Source organism: Belonocnema kinseyi, chromosome 10 (genome assembly GCF_010883055.1).
Source record: "Belonocnema kinseyi isolate 2016_QV_RU_SX_M_011 chromosome 10, B_treatae_v1, whole genome shotgun sequence".
Lineage (NCBI taxonomy): Eukaryota > Metazoa > Arthropoda > Insecta > Hymenoptera > Cynipidae > Belonocnema > Belonocnema kinseyi.
The window spans coordinates 68834425-68848924 of NC_046666.1; the positions used below are offsets into that span (position 1 = coordinate 68834425).

General features: G+C 30.8%; 1 protein-coding gene across 1 annotated transcript; it reads left to right on the forward strand.

Moving 5' to 3' along the window:
• Positions 1–10348: 10348 nt before the first annotated feature.
• On the forward strand, positions 10349–13627 carry LOC117181868 (phospholipase A2-like). Its single transcript, XM_033374877.1, has 4 exons — positions 10349–10668; positions 12812–12971; positions 13063–13212; positions 13272–13627. The coding sequence occupies exons 1-4, from the start codon at positions 10497–10499 to the stop codon at positions 13567–13569; spliced, it is 780 nt and encodes a 259-aa protein (XP_033230768.1). The 5' UTR covers positions 10349–10496; the 3' UTR covers positions 13570–13627.
• The last annotated feature ends 873 nt before the right edge of the window (positions 13628–14500 follow it).

Genomic DNA, 14500 nt, shown 5'->3' on the forward strand with positions numbered 1-14500 from the left:
TCTCACAAACATAACACTTCATTTTAACGTTTACGCCAAGTGGACACCGAACTAGACAAGACTAGACTAAACAGCGTAACTAAATACCGTAACTAAACACCGCAAACCGAAACCCTTAGATGCCTTCCCCGTTGCACCGCACCCACGCAGCAGCCCTAGCCCCCAACGAAGATGAAGCCTCTTCTAACGTTAGACTCCCGTCTACAATATTACAGCGAAAGCAAATAAATTCGGCAAAGAAATGTGTCTGCGGCATATTTCTGTTACCTTCAGCCTTGGCAGGCAGAGTTTTTCGTGTACAGAAGGCTTTCACCCTTTATTTATTTTTTGTCTTATCGCGTTCCTTAGCTTACCCTGAAAGTTACCTGCAATCACGCCCTTTAGGCCTGTCGGCCAGGGGTTCTTGAGCAGGTGGAGGGTGGCAATCACACATTTTCTGAAAGCACTAATGGCCCCCTACAATGTGGTACAGATTTCATTGCGTTCAGACATACCAGGTGATTATTGATTAAATTTGCAAATAAAAGTCCAATTTTATCGCACCTATGACCGACTTGGAACTGGCAGACGGGCAGTTTCTTAATCGCCTACGTGTCAGCTTTCATTTACACTAACTTTTATCACGATCAGTTTTCACCTTCGAAAAAATGAAGTGAGATCTCGGACATTTGAGCCGCAGCTAGATCGTCATTCGTGAAGTCAGGAGAGTTCAGGTTCCTGCTCGTGCATTTTCGGCTCTACACGAGGCAGGCCTACTCACATGTAGGAGAGCCGACTCAGCGACACGTTACGTTTGAATGTGTCGCTCCCAGATGGGAGAGTGGTGGGGGCCGAAAGATCACACGTTCTGGAGACACTGTCATGCACCTTCTGTTTTGCGGCTCCCAAACGGTAGGTATGGTAGGGGTAAATTTAAGGCTCTATCTGGCAGCTCTGACCTCACCACTTTCCAGTAAATTCTCACGGGAGGAGATACGTCGTGGACGCGGCTCACGGACGGGGTATAGATGAGACGCGTAGATGGTATGGTGAGTGGTGGGAGATGTTTCACGGAATCTCGAGCTTTCGAGCCAAAGCCCCATTACTCGGGTACCTAACAACTCAATTATTAACAATAATAACGCTCGGATTTTTTCCCGGTGGTTTCCCTTCATTTCGATTTTTTTAGAGTAAGCCCCCTTTCTTCGACGCACGTCACATATAGTGAACAAGACAATGATGTTTTTCATTTGGTTTATGGATATTCTGAACAAAAGAAATGAAAAATATCATGTTTCTGTCTACTGTATATAAATTTTGTATCAAATTTTCACCAGAGTAGCCTATGAACAGCTTAATTTGGTAGTTAAAATCGGTCCTCCCAAAATTCCTTCCTCTACTCCCCCTCTGCTTTCATAATTCCCCTCTTTTCACTTCCCCGCCCTCCCATCCTTCCCCTCTCCCCCATACTCTAAGTTCCCTCACTTCTTCTACATCACCCTTCCCCTCTCTTACCAGTAACCGAACCCCTCCCTTATTACTCACACTACTGCACTACTCCTCGCTGCACTTCTCTCTCTCTCTCTCTCTCTTTCCATTATTTCCTCTACTTCTCCATTTATCATTTCCCCTCATTACCTGTAACTTCCCATTGTTCCCCTTTCCGCACGTTTCCTCACTTTCCGCTAATTTCCCTCCCTCGCTTCTACCCGGGGCTCCGAAAACCTAAAAATGGACAATTTGTATGCGCAGGCGTTTTTGCTCATTTTTATTTTTTCCATAAGATTTGATGCAAATCGGTGACAAATTAACTGTTCGTCGTACTTTTTTCCAAGAAGGGGTATCTAACAACTGAAAGTTCGAGCAACTCAGGGAAGTGAAGTGAGCAGAACTAGCGGAAGTGAGATGAAACAAAAGAAATACATGAGGAGGGGAAGTATATTAGGACAGGGGAAGTAGATAAGAAAAGGGGAAAGTAAGGGAAGTCGAAGATGGAAAGTATGGAAGGTGATACTCGAACGAGTTATTTTTGTCTTGAGGCCTTGTGATGAGTATAACAGCTGATCAAGTCAGCCCTAAGATCAATATTTTTTCACCCATATTGAAAAATAAAAGTTTAAATAACGCGGAAATTTTTTTCGGGAAACGTCAATAAATATTAAAGGATCGTTTGTGGCCTTGCAAAGAGTTGGAGGAAGTTTGACTTTTAACTTTCTCTGACGGCAATCATGCAATCTGTTTTACCCAGAGACCCCTAGAATTTCGAAGTTGTCTACTCGCTGCGCTAGTGCTGCTTTGACACAGCATGTCAGACACGTATGTCAGACCAAATATGTTTATTTGCATTTCAAATGCAAACACTAGTTTTTGCATTATTTGTGCATGATGTTCGTGAGCTATTTTTGTTGTTTTGCCCCACTTTGATCAATATTTACCTCATAACTAGCCCATTGACAACACTGCAAATTTCTTGCAGGGTTTGACGACAGCACGGTCGGTATTTCTCCAAAACAGTAATTAAAAAATAAACTTTTTTCACTATTCTAATTATGTAGGTCCAGAGACATATTCTTGCATGCTTTCTATTTATCGTGCCAAATTTTTAACACCATATCTCATTCCGTGTGGACGTAAGTTGGGAAAGAAAACTTCCACTGGTATTTTCTTCAAAAAAAAAAAATTTCTCAAAATTTCCACCGGAGCAAAGCAGAAACATGGACTTTATTACCTCCTCTTTCATTTCCCAAACTTTCAAAGCAATACCTCATTTCGTTTAGACGTAAGTTGGAAAAGAAAAATTGAAGACCAGGTTTGGTCACGTGACCCTCTTGTCACATGGCCTTAATAGGCTTTTGGGTTTCGTCTCGGCTTTCGCAGCCCCGAGCATAAACTCTAATAGTTTCAGTCAAGTGTGCGTCCGTCCGTCGCACTTTTTTCAAGAAGGGGGAGTGAGGGGAACTCTTAACTCAAAACTCATAAATCTGGGAATTCAAGAAAGGGTGGTGAGCAAAACAAGTTGGGAGAAGTAGATGAGTCAGTAGTTGGAGAAGGGAGGCAAAGCAATGTATGAAGTGTGGAGGGGGAAGTATTTAAGGAGAGGAAATGTATGAGAGTGGGAGGTTTCAACGGCGTATTTGGATCCTTCTCCGTGACAGTGCATTTTTGTACCACAGCCAGATATTTCGCACTAAAATTAAAATAAAATGTGCAGGTCTTTTTTTTGGCAAAATTCTTATGATTCCTACCCCCGCCCCCCACCCTTGTCGTGGGGGAGCAAAAATGTGATCTGTTCAACATAAATAATTAACCAATAGGAACGCTTCCTGTACTGATACTTCATAAATGCATTACTAGTATTCTAATGAATAGATACAATTACATTAATTACCATTCTACCCATTTTTATTATTCACAAAACATAATTGCAAATTTACAGTTTGATGGAGGATGACTCATTTACCTCTTAACAGGCTACGAAACCCATTTTTGTATGCACAAGTCGCCTACTTTGATTAATTTCATTTTTCTTAGTGGCGATTCACTATAGTGTATACCGCTAATCTTGATAACAAAAAAATAATGTAAAATAATTCAAAAATTAGGAAATTTCGTTTCAGTTTTTCAGCCTGTTCTGAAAATATAGTTGTTATGAAAATTTGCATCCCTTTAATAATTTCTATTTCAACGAAATATCGTCTCGTCCAATTTGTTTTCTCCCTGGGTGCAGTTTCGTGAAGTAAAAATCCGAACCTGATCCGGATTTTCTCTCGTGCGTCTGGTCATCCCTCACGCTACGCAAATCTGCTCAGCCAGTAGTTACGTTATCGCGGGATAGCCGCCATTATTCCGGTGTATTAGCCAAGAATTTAATATAACCCTCCAATATGTTTGCTGGCGCGACATTGACGCCGTTATGATGGAAACGTGAAAAGCATCGGATAGTAAAAATCCAAACAGCAAGAAATATCAATTCGAGATTTCTGACCACATTGAAAGCAATTCTAACGAATAAAAACATCGATAACGTCTATTTTTATGAATATAGAGAGGTAGATATTCATAGCATCAATTTTTATTGAACTACGTAACTCTACATTTTATAGGATGAAAATAAAAACTCCTTCATTTTTCTAGCTCCTCTCACTCACAAATTTGACTCGCCCAATAAAAAAAAATATATTTTTTGCTGCACATTTGAAGAAAACACAATCTTGTAAATTCAGTCCAAGCGCAATAAGGATTTTGCGGAATGTTGCGCTCAATGATTCCTTTTTTCATTTTTACATAGATCCTCATGGACGAATAACTCACACGGTTAAGTACAATTTTTCGATAATTTTTTATTGTTTGAACTATTGTTTGTCAACTTGAACAATTTCATTTGCATATAATATCAAAAATTTGAGGTATTTTATGAATTATATGGTATATTAAATGAACTTGCAGTGCGTATATTTTTATTGATTTTTTTATGTTTATTTATTAAACGATTTATTTTTTGTTTCAATCAATTTTTTAAAATTGCTAGTTTCTCAACAAATTAAGAAGTTCGGCCTAAAGCTTACTTTTTGCAAGATACTTCTCGTTGTTCTGCCACTTTTTATTTGTTTCAATAATTTATTATCTTAAAATATCGCGAAATATTCATATTTTCTGAATATTTGTGTGTAATGATTTACATTAGTTTCTTAGATTTTTTGACGTACTGCTAATTGTTGAAACAATTTCTATTTATTAAAAAATATAATTTTTCATATAATATTGCAAATAAATGTTATTTTCTCAATACTACGACCTAATTAACAAATGTAAACTTATTTTTCTGAACATTTTAAAATAACTGTTTCAATAAATAAGAAAAATTAAAAATAACGAATATATTCAGAAATGGATGGTCACATTTATTAATCAGGATACAGCATTACAAAAATAACATTAGTTTATGATATTATAAGATGATATATTGTTTTTTAATGAGTACAAATTGTTTCAACAAACAGCAGTGGATTAAAGAAATCTAATGATTAAGAGAAAGTAATGGAACTTATTGAACAAAAGCAGGAAAAAACGTTTCTCAATTTTTTTCCTCTCAAAATTTGCATTTGATCAATTTTAAATTGTTAAAAAAATAAATAGAAAAATTTAATAAAAAATTCATATGACACATTTATAAATTAGGCCAAATCATTAAAAAGAATATATTTAATTCGGGATGGATAAAGATAGTGCATTGTATAGATAAATAGCAATTACTTAAACAATAAGAAATAACTTGGGAAGTGTCAGGTTTAGACTAAACTTTTTCACTTATTAAGAAACTAGCATGTAAGTACGATTTTCTAGCTGGTTCGTTAAAAAGTAGGATTTAAACAAAAATAAATTCTACAAGTAATAAGCAAACATTTTAAATAAAAATAGATGCTCTGCATGTTTATTAATTAGCTTACAACATTCATAAAATACCTTTAACTCGCGATATTATATGCAAGTAAAACTTTTTAAGTAAACACAAATTATTTAAACAATAACAAATTAATTTAAAAATACATCAAATCTTTTAATTTATTTATTAATGAGGACCTATGAAAAATATTATCAAAATGGAATAATTAAATACAATATTCCTCGATATCCTTATTGCACTTGCAGGGGATAGTTTTTGGAACACCCTGAAAAGGACTCAGGAGAATGAAATTAAATATTGATAATGGAATCGTATTCCTTCAAGAGTCTTTATGGAAATCGATCATAAAAGTATTGCCTATATTTTATTACACATTTTCACATTTGGAAGGAATTGACAAAAATGTGTTTTTCCCAATGTTATTCTTATGGAATACACGTATTTCATATTTTTGGGAACTATATAATCATAGAAATTCGAAACTTTTCATTTTTTTGTTGACCTACCCTAATTAACACATTGTCAGGAAAAAAATCGCACAGAAAAAATAAAGTGTGAATCAAACGCTAATTTCAGGGTACCATTTCCTTGTAAGAAAAATTAGTCTTGGCAGTGCCAATGGTACCACTACCCAAGATATCATTTCCCTCGGACTTGAGGTAACTTGGGGTACGAAACGTCATCTGCTGTCAATTGTTTTTACAGATTTTCGGCAAAAACAATAGACGATATTTTCGTGTCCCAACTTCAAGCGCGATCAAACCCCATCTTGAAATTAGGTGCAACAAAATTTATCTTAGAGTTTTTACTGGCCAACAACCTCCAACTAATTAATTAATAATTTCAATTTAGTTAGGTAAAGAATCGTTTTCAGATTAGAATTTTTCCTGGTCATATTTTCTGGTCCCAGAAAAACTACTAAAATAAAACCTTAGTTTATAATCATGGCATCGAAACCTTGGAATCATGCTCTTTTTTTGGCCCAATTTTTGTGTTTTTTTTTTGCCATTAACACACTAACTTACAATCATGAACGTCTGTACTTCCTACTGTACTATCAGTTACTATTGTTCGATAAAGAAGCGATAAAAGACTGGCACAATAAAATTTTTGGTTTTCAAAATGTCAACTTATTGTGTCCCTATTGTTCTCACCATCAGTGCGATTTTGGTTTCTAACTTTACAGTATGTCAAGAATTGTATCAAGATCTAAAGATATCCAAATACGAAGAACTGTTCCATCGGCTGCAAACCGAAAATGACACCACGCAAAACAAACTTTTCAAAATTATTTTCCCAGGTAAAAAATATTTTTTTTTTATTGTAAGAGATAATCTAGAGTTAATGAATTTTAATTACATTGCAATTGAACGAAGGGACCATTCAAAAAATTCGTCACACTGCCAGGGGTACAATGGAGGGGGGGGGGGGTGAACAGGGTTTGTGACGTTTTTTGACAGAGAGAATAAAAAAATAAAAGTGAATAACCATTTTCTGAAATACTTGAAAAAAATGAGAATTAAGGATTTTAGTTTACAAAAAAAAGCATCAAAGTGCAGACATTACACTATATCCCTATATATTCTCCTCATTAGGCCTTTTTTCAAGAAACTTTCCCTTTTTCTCGTTTTTCGCCTAAATGCGTACTAAGTGAATAAACCCAAATAAGAAAACACAATTATTTTAAGCTGAAAGTTAATTTTTTTCAATTTAAAGTTAATTTTTGAACCGAAAATTTAACTATTCTTTTTTGGTTGAAAATTGAACCTTTTTTTAAATTCACCTATTCAATTTTCCATTAGGAATTCTTCTTTTTTGGTTGAAAATTCAACTAGTCGGGTGATAGTTAAACTGCTTTGTTGAACATTTATTTTATTCATTCAAGATTCAACTATTTGATTGAAAATTAATATTTTAACTGAAAATGTGACTATTCCATTATTATACAATATTATTGGTTAAAAATGTGTGTATTTTGTAAAAATTCAGTTTATTAGTTGAAGATCCATCAGTGGTTGAATATTTTTTTTTTTGAAAATTAAGTTTTTTTGTGTTGAAAATTAATTTTTCTTTAAGTGAAAATTTAACTATTCCATTATCAGTTTCAAAGTTGAATGATATTAGTAGAAAATGCAAAGGTTTTAAATTGTCGGTTAAAAGTTGATCTACTTGGTTAAAAATGCATGTTATGGTTTGAAAATCCATCTCTTCAGTTGGAAATTCAAGTATTTAGTCGAAAATTAAACTTTTTTAGTTGAATTTAACTGTTCATATTTAAAATTAAAATGTTTTCTTGATTGAAATATCAACTACTACGTACTATATGTTTCGTTGACGATAAATTTTTTTATTGCAAATTCAAATACTTAGTTGACAGTGAAACATCTTTGTTGAACATTCTTTTTTTTGAAATTCATAGTTTTAGTAAAAAATTTAAATATTTAATTAAAAATTTGATTATTTTGTTGAAACTATTTTATTGAAAAATGATGTATTTTTTTTAACTTCGTTATTTTTAGTAGAAAATGTATATTCTCCATTGAAAATTTAAATATTTGGTTTACAGTTGAAAAATCAACTTTTTTCTTCAAAATTCATATTTCCGGGTTAAAAATTCAACTTTTTTGTAAAAAATTTCTTTTTTTTATATAAAAATTTGTTTATTTTGGTAGAAATTTTATCTTTTTTGTTTTGTTTAAAATGCAACTTTTGGTTGAAAATTTGTCTATTTTATTTTAATTTAACTGTTTTTCTTTCAAAATTAAAATATTTTCTTGAATAAAATATCAACTATTATGTATTATATTTTTCTTTGAGACTTAATCTTTGTTTATTAAAAATTGAACTATTTCGTTAAAAATGCGACTGTTTTGGTTAAAGTTTAATCTTTTTTGTTTAGAAATTTGGTAATTTGGTTGAAAATTCATCTTTGTAGGATGAAAATTTAATTATTGTTGTTTAAAAATTCGTCTCTTTGTTTGAAGACTTGACTATTTGATAAAAAATTCAGGAAATTTTGACTCAAAAGAGCGGAAAGGGGGTTGTTCACATTTGTGACCTCACAATGGGGGGTTCAAGCTTTGTGCGACGATCTGTGACGAAGAAAGAGATAAGCAGGAAAAGTGTACAAAATAGCGTGACTTAGTTGTTGAAATGTCCAAAATTTATAGAAAACATTTGAAATTTCAACGATTCTAATTTTACAATTTCAAATGTTATTAATCAAGTGAACTGTAAAATTGCATAAATGACATATGAATCTTAAAAAACTTGATTAATTAATATAAGTATAAAATAATGCAAAATTATTAAGGAACACGTTGTTATGGTGAAGGAAATATAGCAGAAAATGAAGAAGAACTTGGATTCTTCAAAGAAACAGATGCTTGTTGTAGAGAACATGATCATTGTCCGCATTTAATATTGGGCGGAGAAACAAGAGATGATTTTACTAATAATGGTTTTTTCTCAAGGCAAACATTTCTATTTCTTCAATTTTAATATAAAAATTCTAATTTTTTTTTATTTTTCATCAAGAAAACTGTCAGTATCTCCCTGTATGTATAATTAATTATTTTGCATTTATAAACTTCGAAAAATAAATTAATAGTGAAAACTATAAATATTTATTTACAGACTTAGCTGTTCTTGTGAGGAAAATTTTTACCAATTTTTATCGTCTCAATGTTCACCAATTGCTGCGGCAATAGGAATAACGTATTTCGATATTTTGAAACCAAGTTGTTTTACGTATGATTATCCGACTAGTTTTACTGCAAAAGATAGGTAAGATAAATATTTTATTTTTACGAATGATTATCCGACTAGTTTTACTGCAAAAGATAGGTGAGATGAATATTTTATTATTTTAAACTGAGAACTACATTTAAGAAAATTCTATAGCTATTTAAAAAAATCCCAGTGGGCACAAAATTTTAAAACCTAATTGGAACGTCCAAAAACTTTTCTTGGACGTACAAGTCAAAAGAAGTCCTTTGAACGTTTCAAAAACTGTCCTAAGTCAGACCAAATAATGTACTAAAAACGTTTTATGTTCGAAATACGCCTTTAAAACGTCTCTGGAACATTGAATGTTTATGGAACGTTATACGGACTAAGGACATTTTTAAGCCGTTCTAAAGATGTTCTTCAACGCTTGTGCCCACTGGTATAAGCTGAATAAAAAAATACAAATTCCAGATTTGTAAAAGCTATCATTAAAATTTTAATAATTTTAATATTTTACAGAACTGGTAATTTTAGTAAATTAATTAAAAATTAATATCAGAAAAAATCAGCGTTTCCAATTTAATTAAATAAAGAATTAAATTAAAAATAATTCTTTTCTTTCAGTAATGAAATGTTTGGTGAAAGATGTGTTGATTGCCAAATTATAAAGGATCAGCCTAAGGTTTTACAATGGAGAGATCCCCTGAAATTTGACTTCTCGAAGACTTCTAAACATTTTATAAAATGTTTTTAAAAAATGACTCTGGAGAAAATGAAAACGACTGAAAAACAAATTGTAAAGTTTATTTTCGGATATGGAATTAAACCACTGATCAAAATATGCAGTGGATTGTCTCGAGAATCTTAGTATCAAAAATATTTTTCCCCCGAAAATTCAAAAAATCCAAGTGATTTAAATAACTGACTATTGTACAAAAATTATATGTACAAATTTAAAAAGTAATGTAAAAATATGTAAATATTTGTTTAAAAATAGCATGAAAAATAAAACGTAACTAATATTATTCATCTTTTTAGTTGATTTACTTTCAAAACATTTTATTATCAAAAATTTCATTTGAGTATTTGTGAAAAAAAGGTTTAAAAAAGGTTTTGAAAAAAACCTTAGTTAGTCAATCACCTTACAGAAAACATATAATTTTAGAACAAATAAATCATTCTTCCAAGCAGTTGAGTAATCAAACTGATACCTGAGATAAGATAATCTCTACGTCATAATATCCGTATTGCACCAAAATAAGGTATTTCTTGACCCACTTTATACAATAATGATTCTACAGACATATAGCGAGGTGTCTGTCATGGATCAAGAAAGGTATAAAAGTCAGAGATCATAAAAAGGCTTTTATTGAAAATACAAATAATGTTAGACTCTTGTGTCTCAGTTTCAATTCTCCTCAGTGCATTTGTAGTGCCACAGTTGATAATATGTTCAGAAACGGATGAAGTGATATCAGAACCTGAACGATTGTTCAATTATTTGATGTCTAAAAATGTAACAAAAGAAAATACATTTTTCAAATTCATCTTCCCAGGTAAGCACATCACATTTTTTTAGTTGAAATGTTAATTTACCAAATTGTAGAAATACGTGCTTATTATTTAATTATAAAAAATATATGTTAACTTAATTTTAACCACAAAAATCCTAAAATTGTAAGAATATGAAAGTCTTTATTGTATGGACTTTAGACGTAAGATATAAGTTCATCTAAAACTTTAACGTATGGGTTAAATTATGATACAAGTATTTTCATAATGGATCACGCCCATTTTGAAAAAAGTTTCATCAATTTTTTTCAATTTCACTTTAAATTTTAAGTTATTTGTGAACATTACGATTTTTTAGAATATCAAATGTACACTACATCAATAGTGTACGTTTTCAAATCTGAAAATACGTAAACAAAAGTATTGATAAAGAATGTTCAGTTTGAAGTATCAAAATTATTAAATTAGAAAACTAAAATTAAATAATATTGTACAATGTACTTTCAAAATATTTAGTAACACTTGAAAGGTTTAAATATAAATTATTTCAAAATTGAACATTCTCAAATAAGTGACAAAAATTTTTAATTTTAAAACCCAAATCTTTGGAAACGAAATATTGATCATTTTAATTTTAATTTGAAATCGTTCAATTTAAAAAACTAATCAAATTTTACTTCAGAAAGAAAAATAATAAATGAATCAATTTACTTTCAATTCGAAAGTTTCAATTCAAATAAAGTCCGAATTGAACAATTTCAAATTCTAAGGGCATGTGACATTCTTTCACCCGACGCATTACCTGTTATTATACCTGTATTCGGCAGCTTTATAATTAGAAAAATTAAGATATTCTATTGAAATTTGGGTAGAAGGTTTAAAATATATAAGGGCAATCCGTCTGGCTCACTTGAGTTTCTCTTTTATTTATATTGTGCAAATTGATTATTTTTTAACTTGGAATATAACTAAGAGGAGGTGTTTGGGGTCTCGACTAAAGCGATTTAACATAATTGCATTATTTAAACAAAATAAAAACTCAAGTGGGCCACATAGACGCGCCCTATACATTTTGAACCATTTCCCGAAATTTCAGCACCATTGGTCATTTTTTCCTAACTATAAAGCCGCGCAATATAATAAAATATAATTAGTCTAGTTACAGACTGTTACTTGCACTTAAATTTTCACGAATGTAGAAATTAAATTTAAATTTAAGGAAGTTAAAATAAAAAAAATGTTATTGAATGAGTTACAAAAATTTATGTATCAAAAATTGCAGAATTTAAAATATAAGACTTTGCAAACAAAAATATATAATTGATAACTTTTGAAATTAATTTTGTAAAATAGATTATGGCAAATTTGAACGTGTTTAAATTAAAAAATTAAAAATTGGAAGAACTCAAAATGAGCATTTTGTAACGAAATGTTCAATAGAGGTGAAAAAAGGATGTCCGAATTTCAGCTTGCATTTTCGACTTTTTTGTTCCTTTTGGGTTGAACGTGAACTACACGAAAGAAAAAATAAATCGAATAATATTTAGATGACGCTCATAGAAAATTTGTTGTTTTTTTTTACAGAAACATTATTTTTTCTCGAAAATTTGTTCATCATAAGTTTTTTTATAATTAATATACGAAGAACATTCTTTAAAAATTTGTTAATCATCAATTCCATTTCCTGGGATTTTTTTAGTACACGCTTAAATTATTTTTAGTTTCTTAAAAATAAATTGACATCAACGTGTGAAATTATTATTTTTCAAATTTGTGTTTATTATTTTTAAAAACCTATATCATTAAAAATAATCATTTAAATTATCGACGTCTTTTGTATTATTATAATTTTGCGTTTTGTTCTATCGTTTTCGATAAAAATTAATCTTGCTGTAAAAACAGACAAACTGGCGATAAAGGACCTCTAAATATTATCCGATTTATTTATAATAACACGTACGTCATTTTTAACCCAAAAAACTCACACAAAAAATAGAAAACGCAAGATAATATTCGGACCTCCTTATTTTTAAACGCCCCTAGTACTCAAATTAAAAAAATTAAAAGTGAAGCCCCTTTAAACAATTAAATTTGAAACAGATTTAAACAATTTGGCTTTCAGCATTTTGCAAATTTTTAATCATATTTACACATAATTGGTTTAATTCAACAAAAATGGTCATTTAGGGACTCGATGGTGTGGGGATGGAGATATAGCGAAAGATGAAGAAGAACTTGGATTTTTCAAAGAAACTGATGCTTGTTGTAGAGAACACGATCTTTGCTCTGATGTGATATATGCAGGAGAATCAAAATATGGACTTACTAATAAAGGTTTTTTCTCAAGGTAAAAATATATTTTCATGAAATAAATTTAAATAATTTTTAATCGTCAATAGTCATTTAAAACAACTTCAAATTATATATTTTAATTTCAGAGTTAGTTGTTCTTGCGATGACAACTTTTACAAATGTTTGTCATCTCTTTGTTCACCACTAGCTGCCTGCATCGGAATAACATATTTTGATATTTTGAGACCTAATTGTTTTACATACGATGCTCCTGTTACTTGTGCCAAAGAAGAGAGGTAAGACTTATTTATTTCAATTATTAAGATTTAAGTTAATAAAAATTCTTTAATTTCAGTAAGATATTATTTGGCAAGAGATGCCTGCAATACAAAGTAGATAAGACGAAACCTAAAACTTGGCATTGGAGAGAAACGGAAAAATTCGAACTCTCCAAAACCTCTGAACACCTTGCGGACTGTTTTAAAAACGTTACTCTTGAAAAAATGAAACCTACGAAGAAACAAATGTCGAAGTTCATTCACGAACATGGAATAGAATCATTGGACAGAATATGTTATAATGCTCCAAATTCTTGGTATCAACAAAATCTTTGCAACAAAAATGCTTCCAAGTCAATCGATCAAAAAAATTGATTATGTTTATTTATAAATAACACAAATATATTTCAGATTCATTTGCAAGTCTGATGTGTGAATAAATTTTTATGTTAAAGTAGGTATTGAAAGTATTAAATTGTTTTACACTTGTTAACTGTTTTTTTATTAAAGAAATTTCCTTTAGGTGAGCAAGGTCTTCAGCAACTGTTGTGAAACGTCACTTAAACTTGATATCAGACACAAAATGTGTTGTTTTTTTCATAAAATAAAACCTCGTTTCTTTATCGAGAGATTAAAATTGAAATTAGGTTATTTATTGAGACCCTAATGAACCTTTTCTAAACCTTTTATGAACCTTCTTAAAATTTTCTTACATGTTAAAATTTCAATTTTATATTAAATAAATGTCTCTAATCTACACAAAATCGTGAACGAAATGTAGCAAATTTTCAACGATTTAGAAACCAAAAAAAGTAAAAACTGTAAAAAGAAAACCCTTAACTTTGTTAACTTATCTAAAGTATGTCAGTATTAAAAATTGATCATAGTTTTACATTTCACGTTATATAACTTACCTTATGTTTTATGCAATCAAAAGACGGTTCGTTGTTTTAAAATCTAATGTTTCAAACAGAACTGGAAAAATGAGATGATGATAACTATCAAATTGACGTGAATAAACTGACACTACAGAAAAATTTTAGTTTTAAAAATTTAATACATATTAATTCGAAGAAAATGCAAACAGATAGATGCTATAGAAATTTAACATCACAGCAATAGTAGAATCAACAGATTTATCATCATTTAGATCGTAAACTAGCTGTGGATTCGATCTCCAATGTTTCCACTTTGTTTGTATTTTTAATTATATGGTGTTAATTTCACGAGCGCTTTGCTTCCCATCAGCAAATGTGTTTGCTTCCTCATAGAGGAAGCATAAGTGAATTTCCAAATAATAGACAAA

Bases quoted from the DNA above. Each gene is read 5' to 3' on its own strand.
- LOC117181868 (XM_033374877.1), top strand. From the start codon at position 10,497: ATGTTAGACTCTTGTGTCTCAGTTTCAATTCTCCTCAGTGCATTTGTA. The intron at 12,972-13,062 runs GTAAAAATATAT...TTTTAATTTCAG, and splicing joins AATAAAGGTTTTTTCTCAAG to AGTTAGTTGTTCTTGCGATG. The intron at 13,213-13,271 runs GTAAGACTTATT...CTTTAATTTCAG, and splicing joins ACTTGTGCCAAAGAAGAGAG to TAAGATATTATTTGGCAAGA.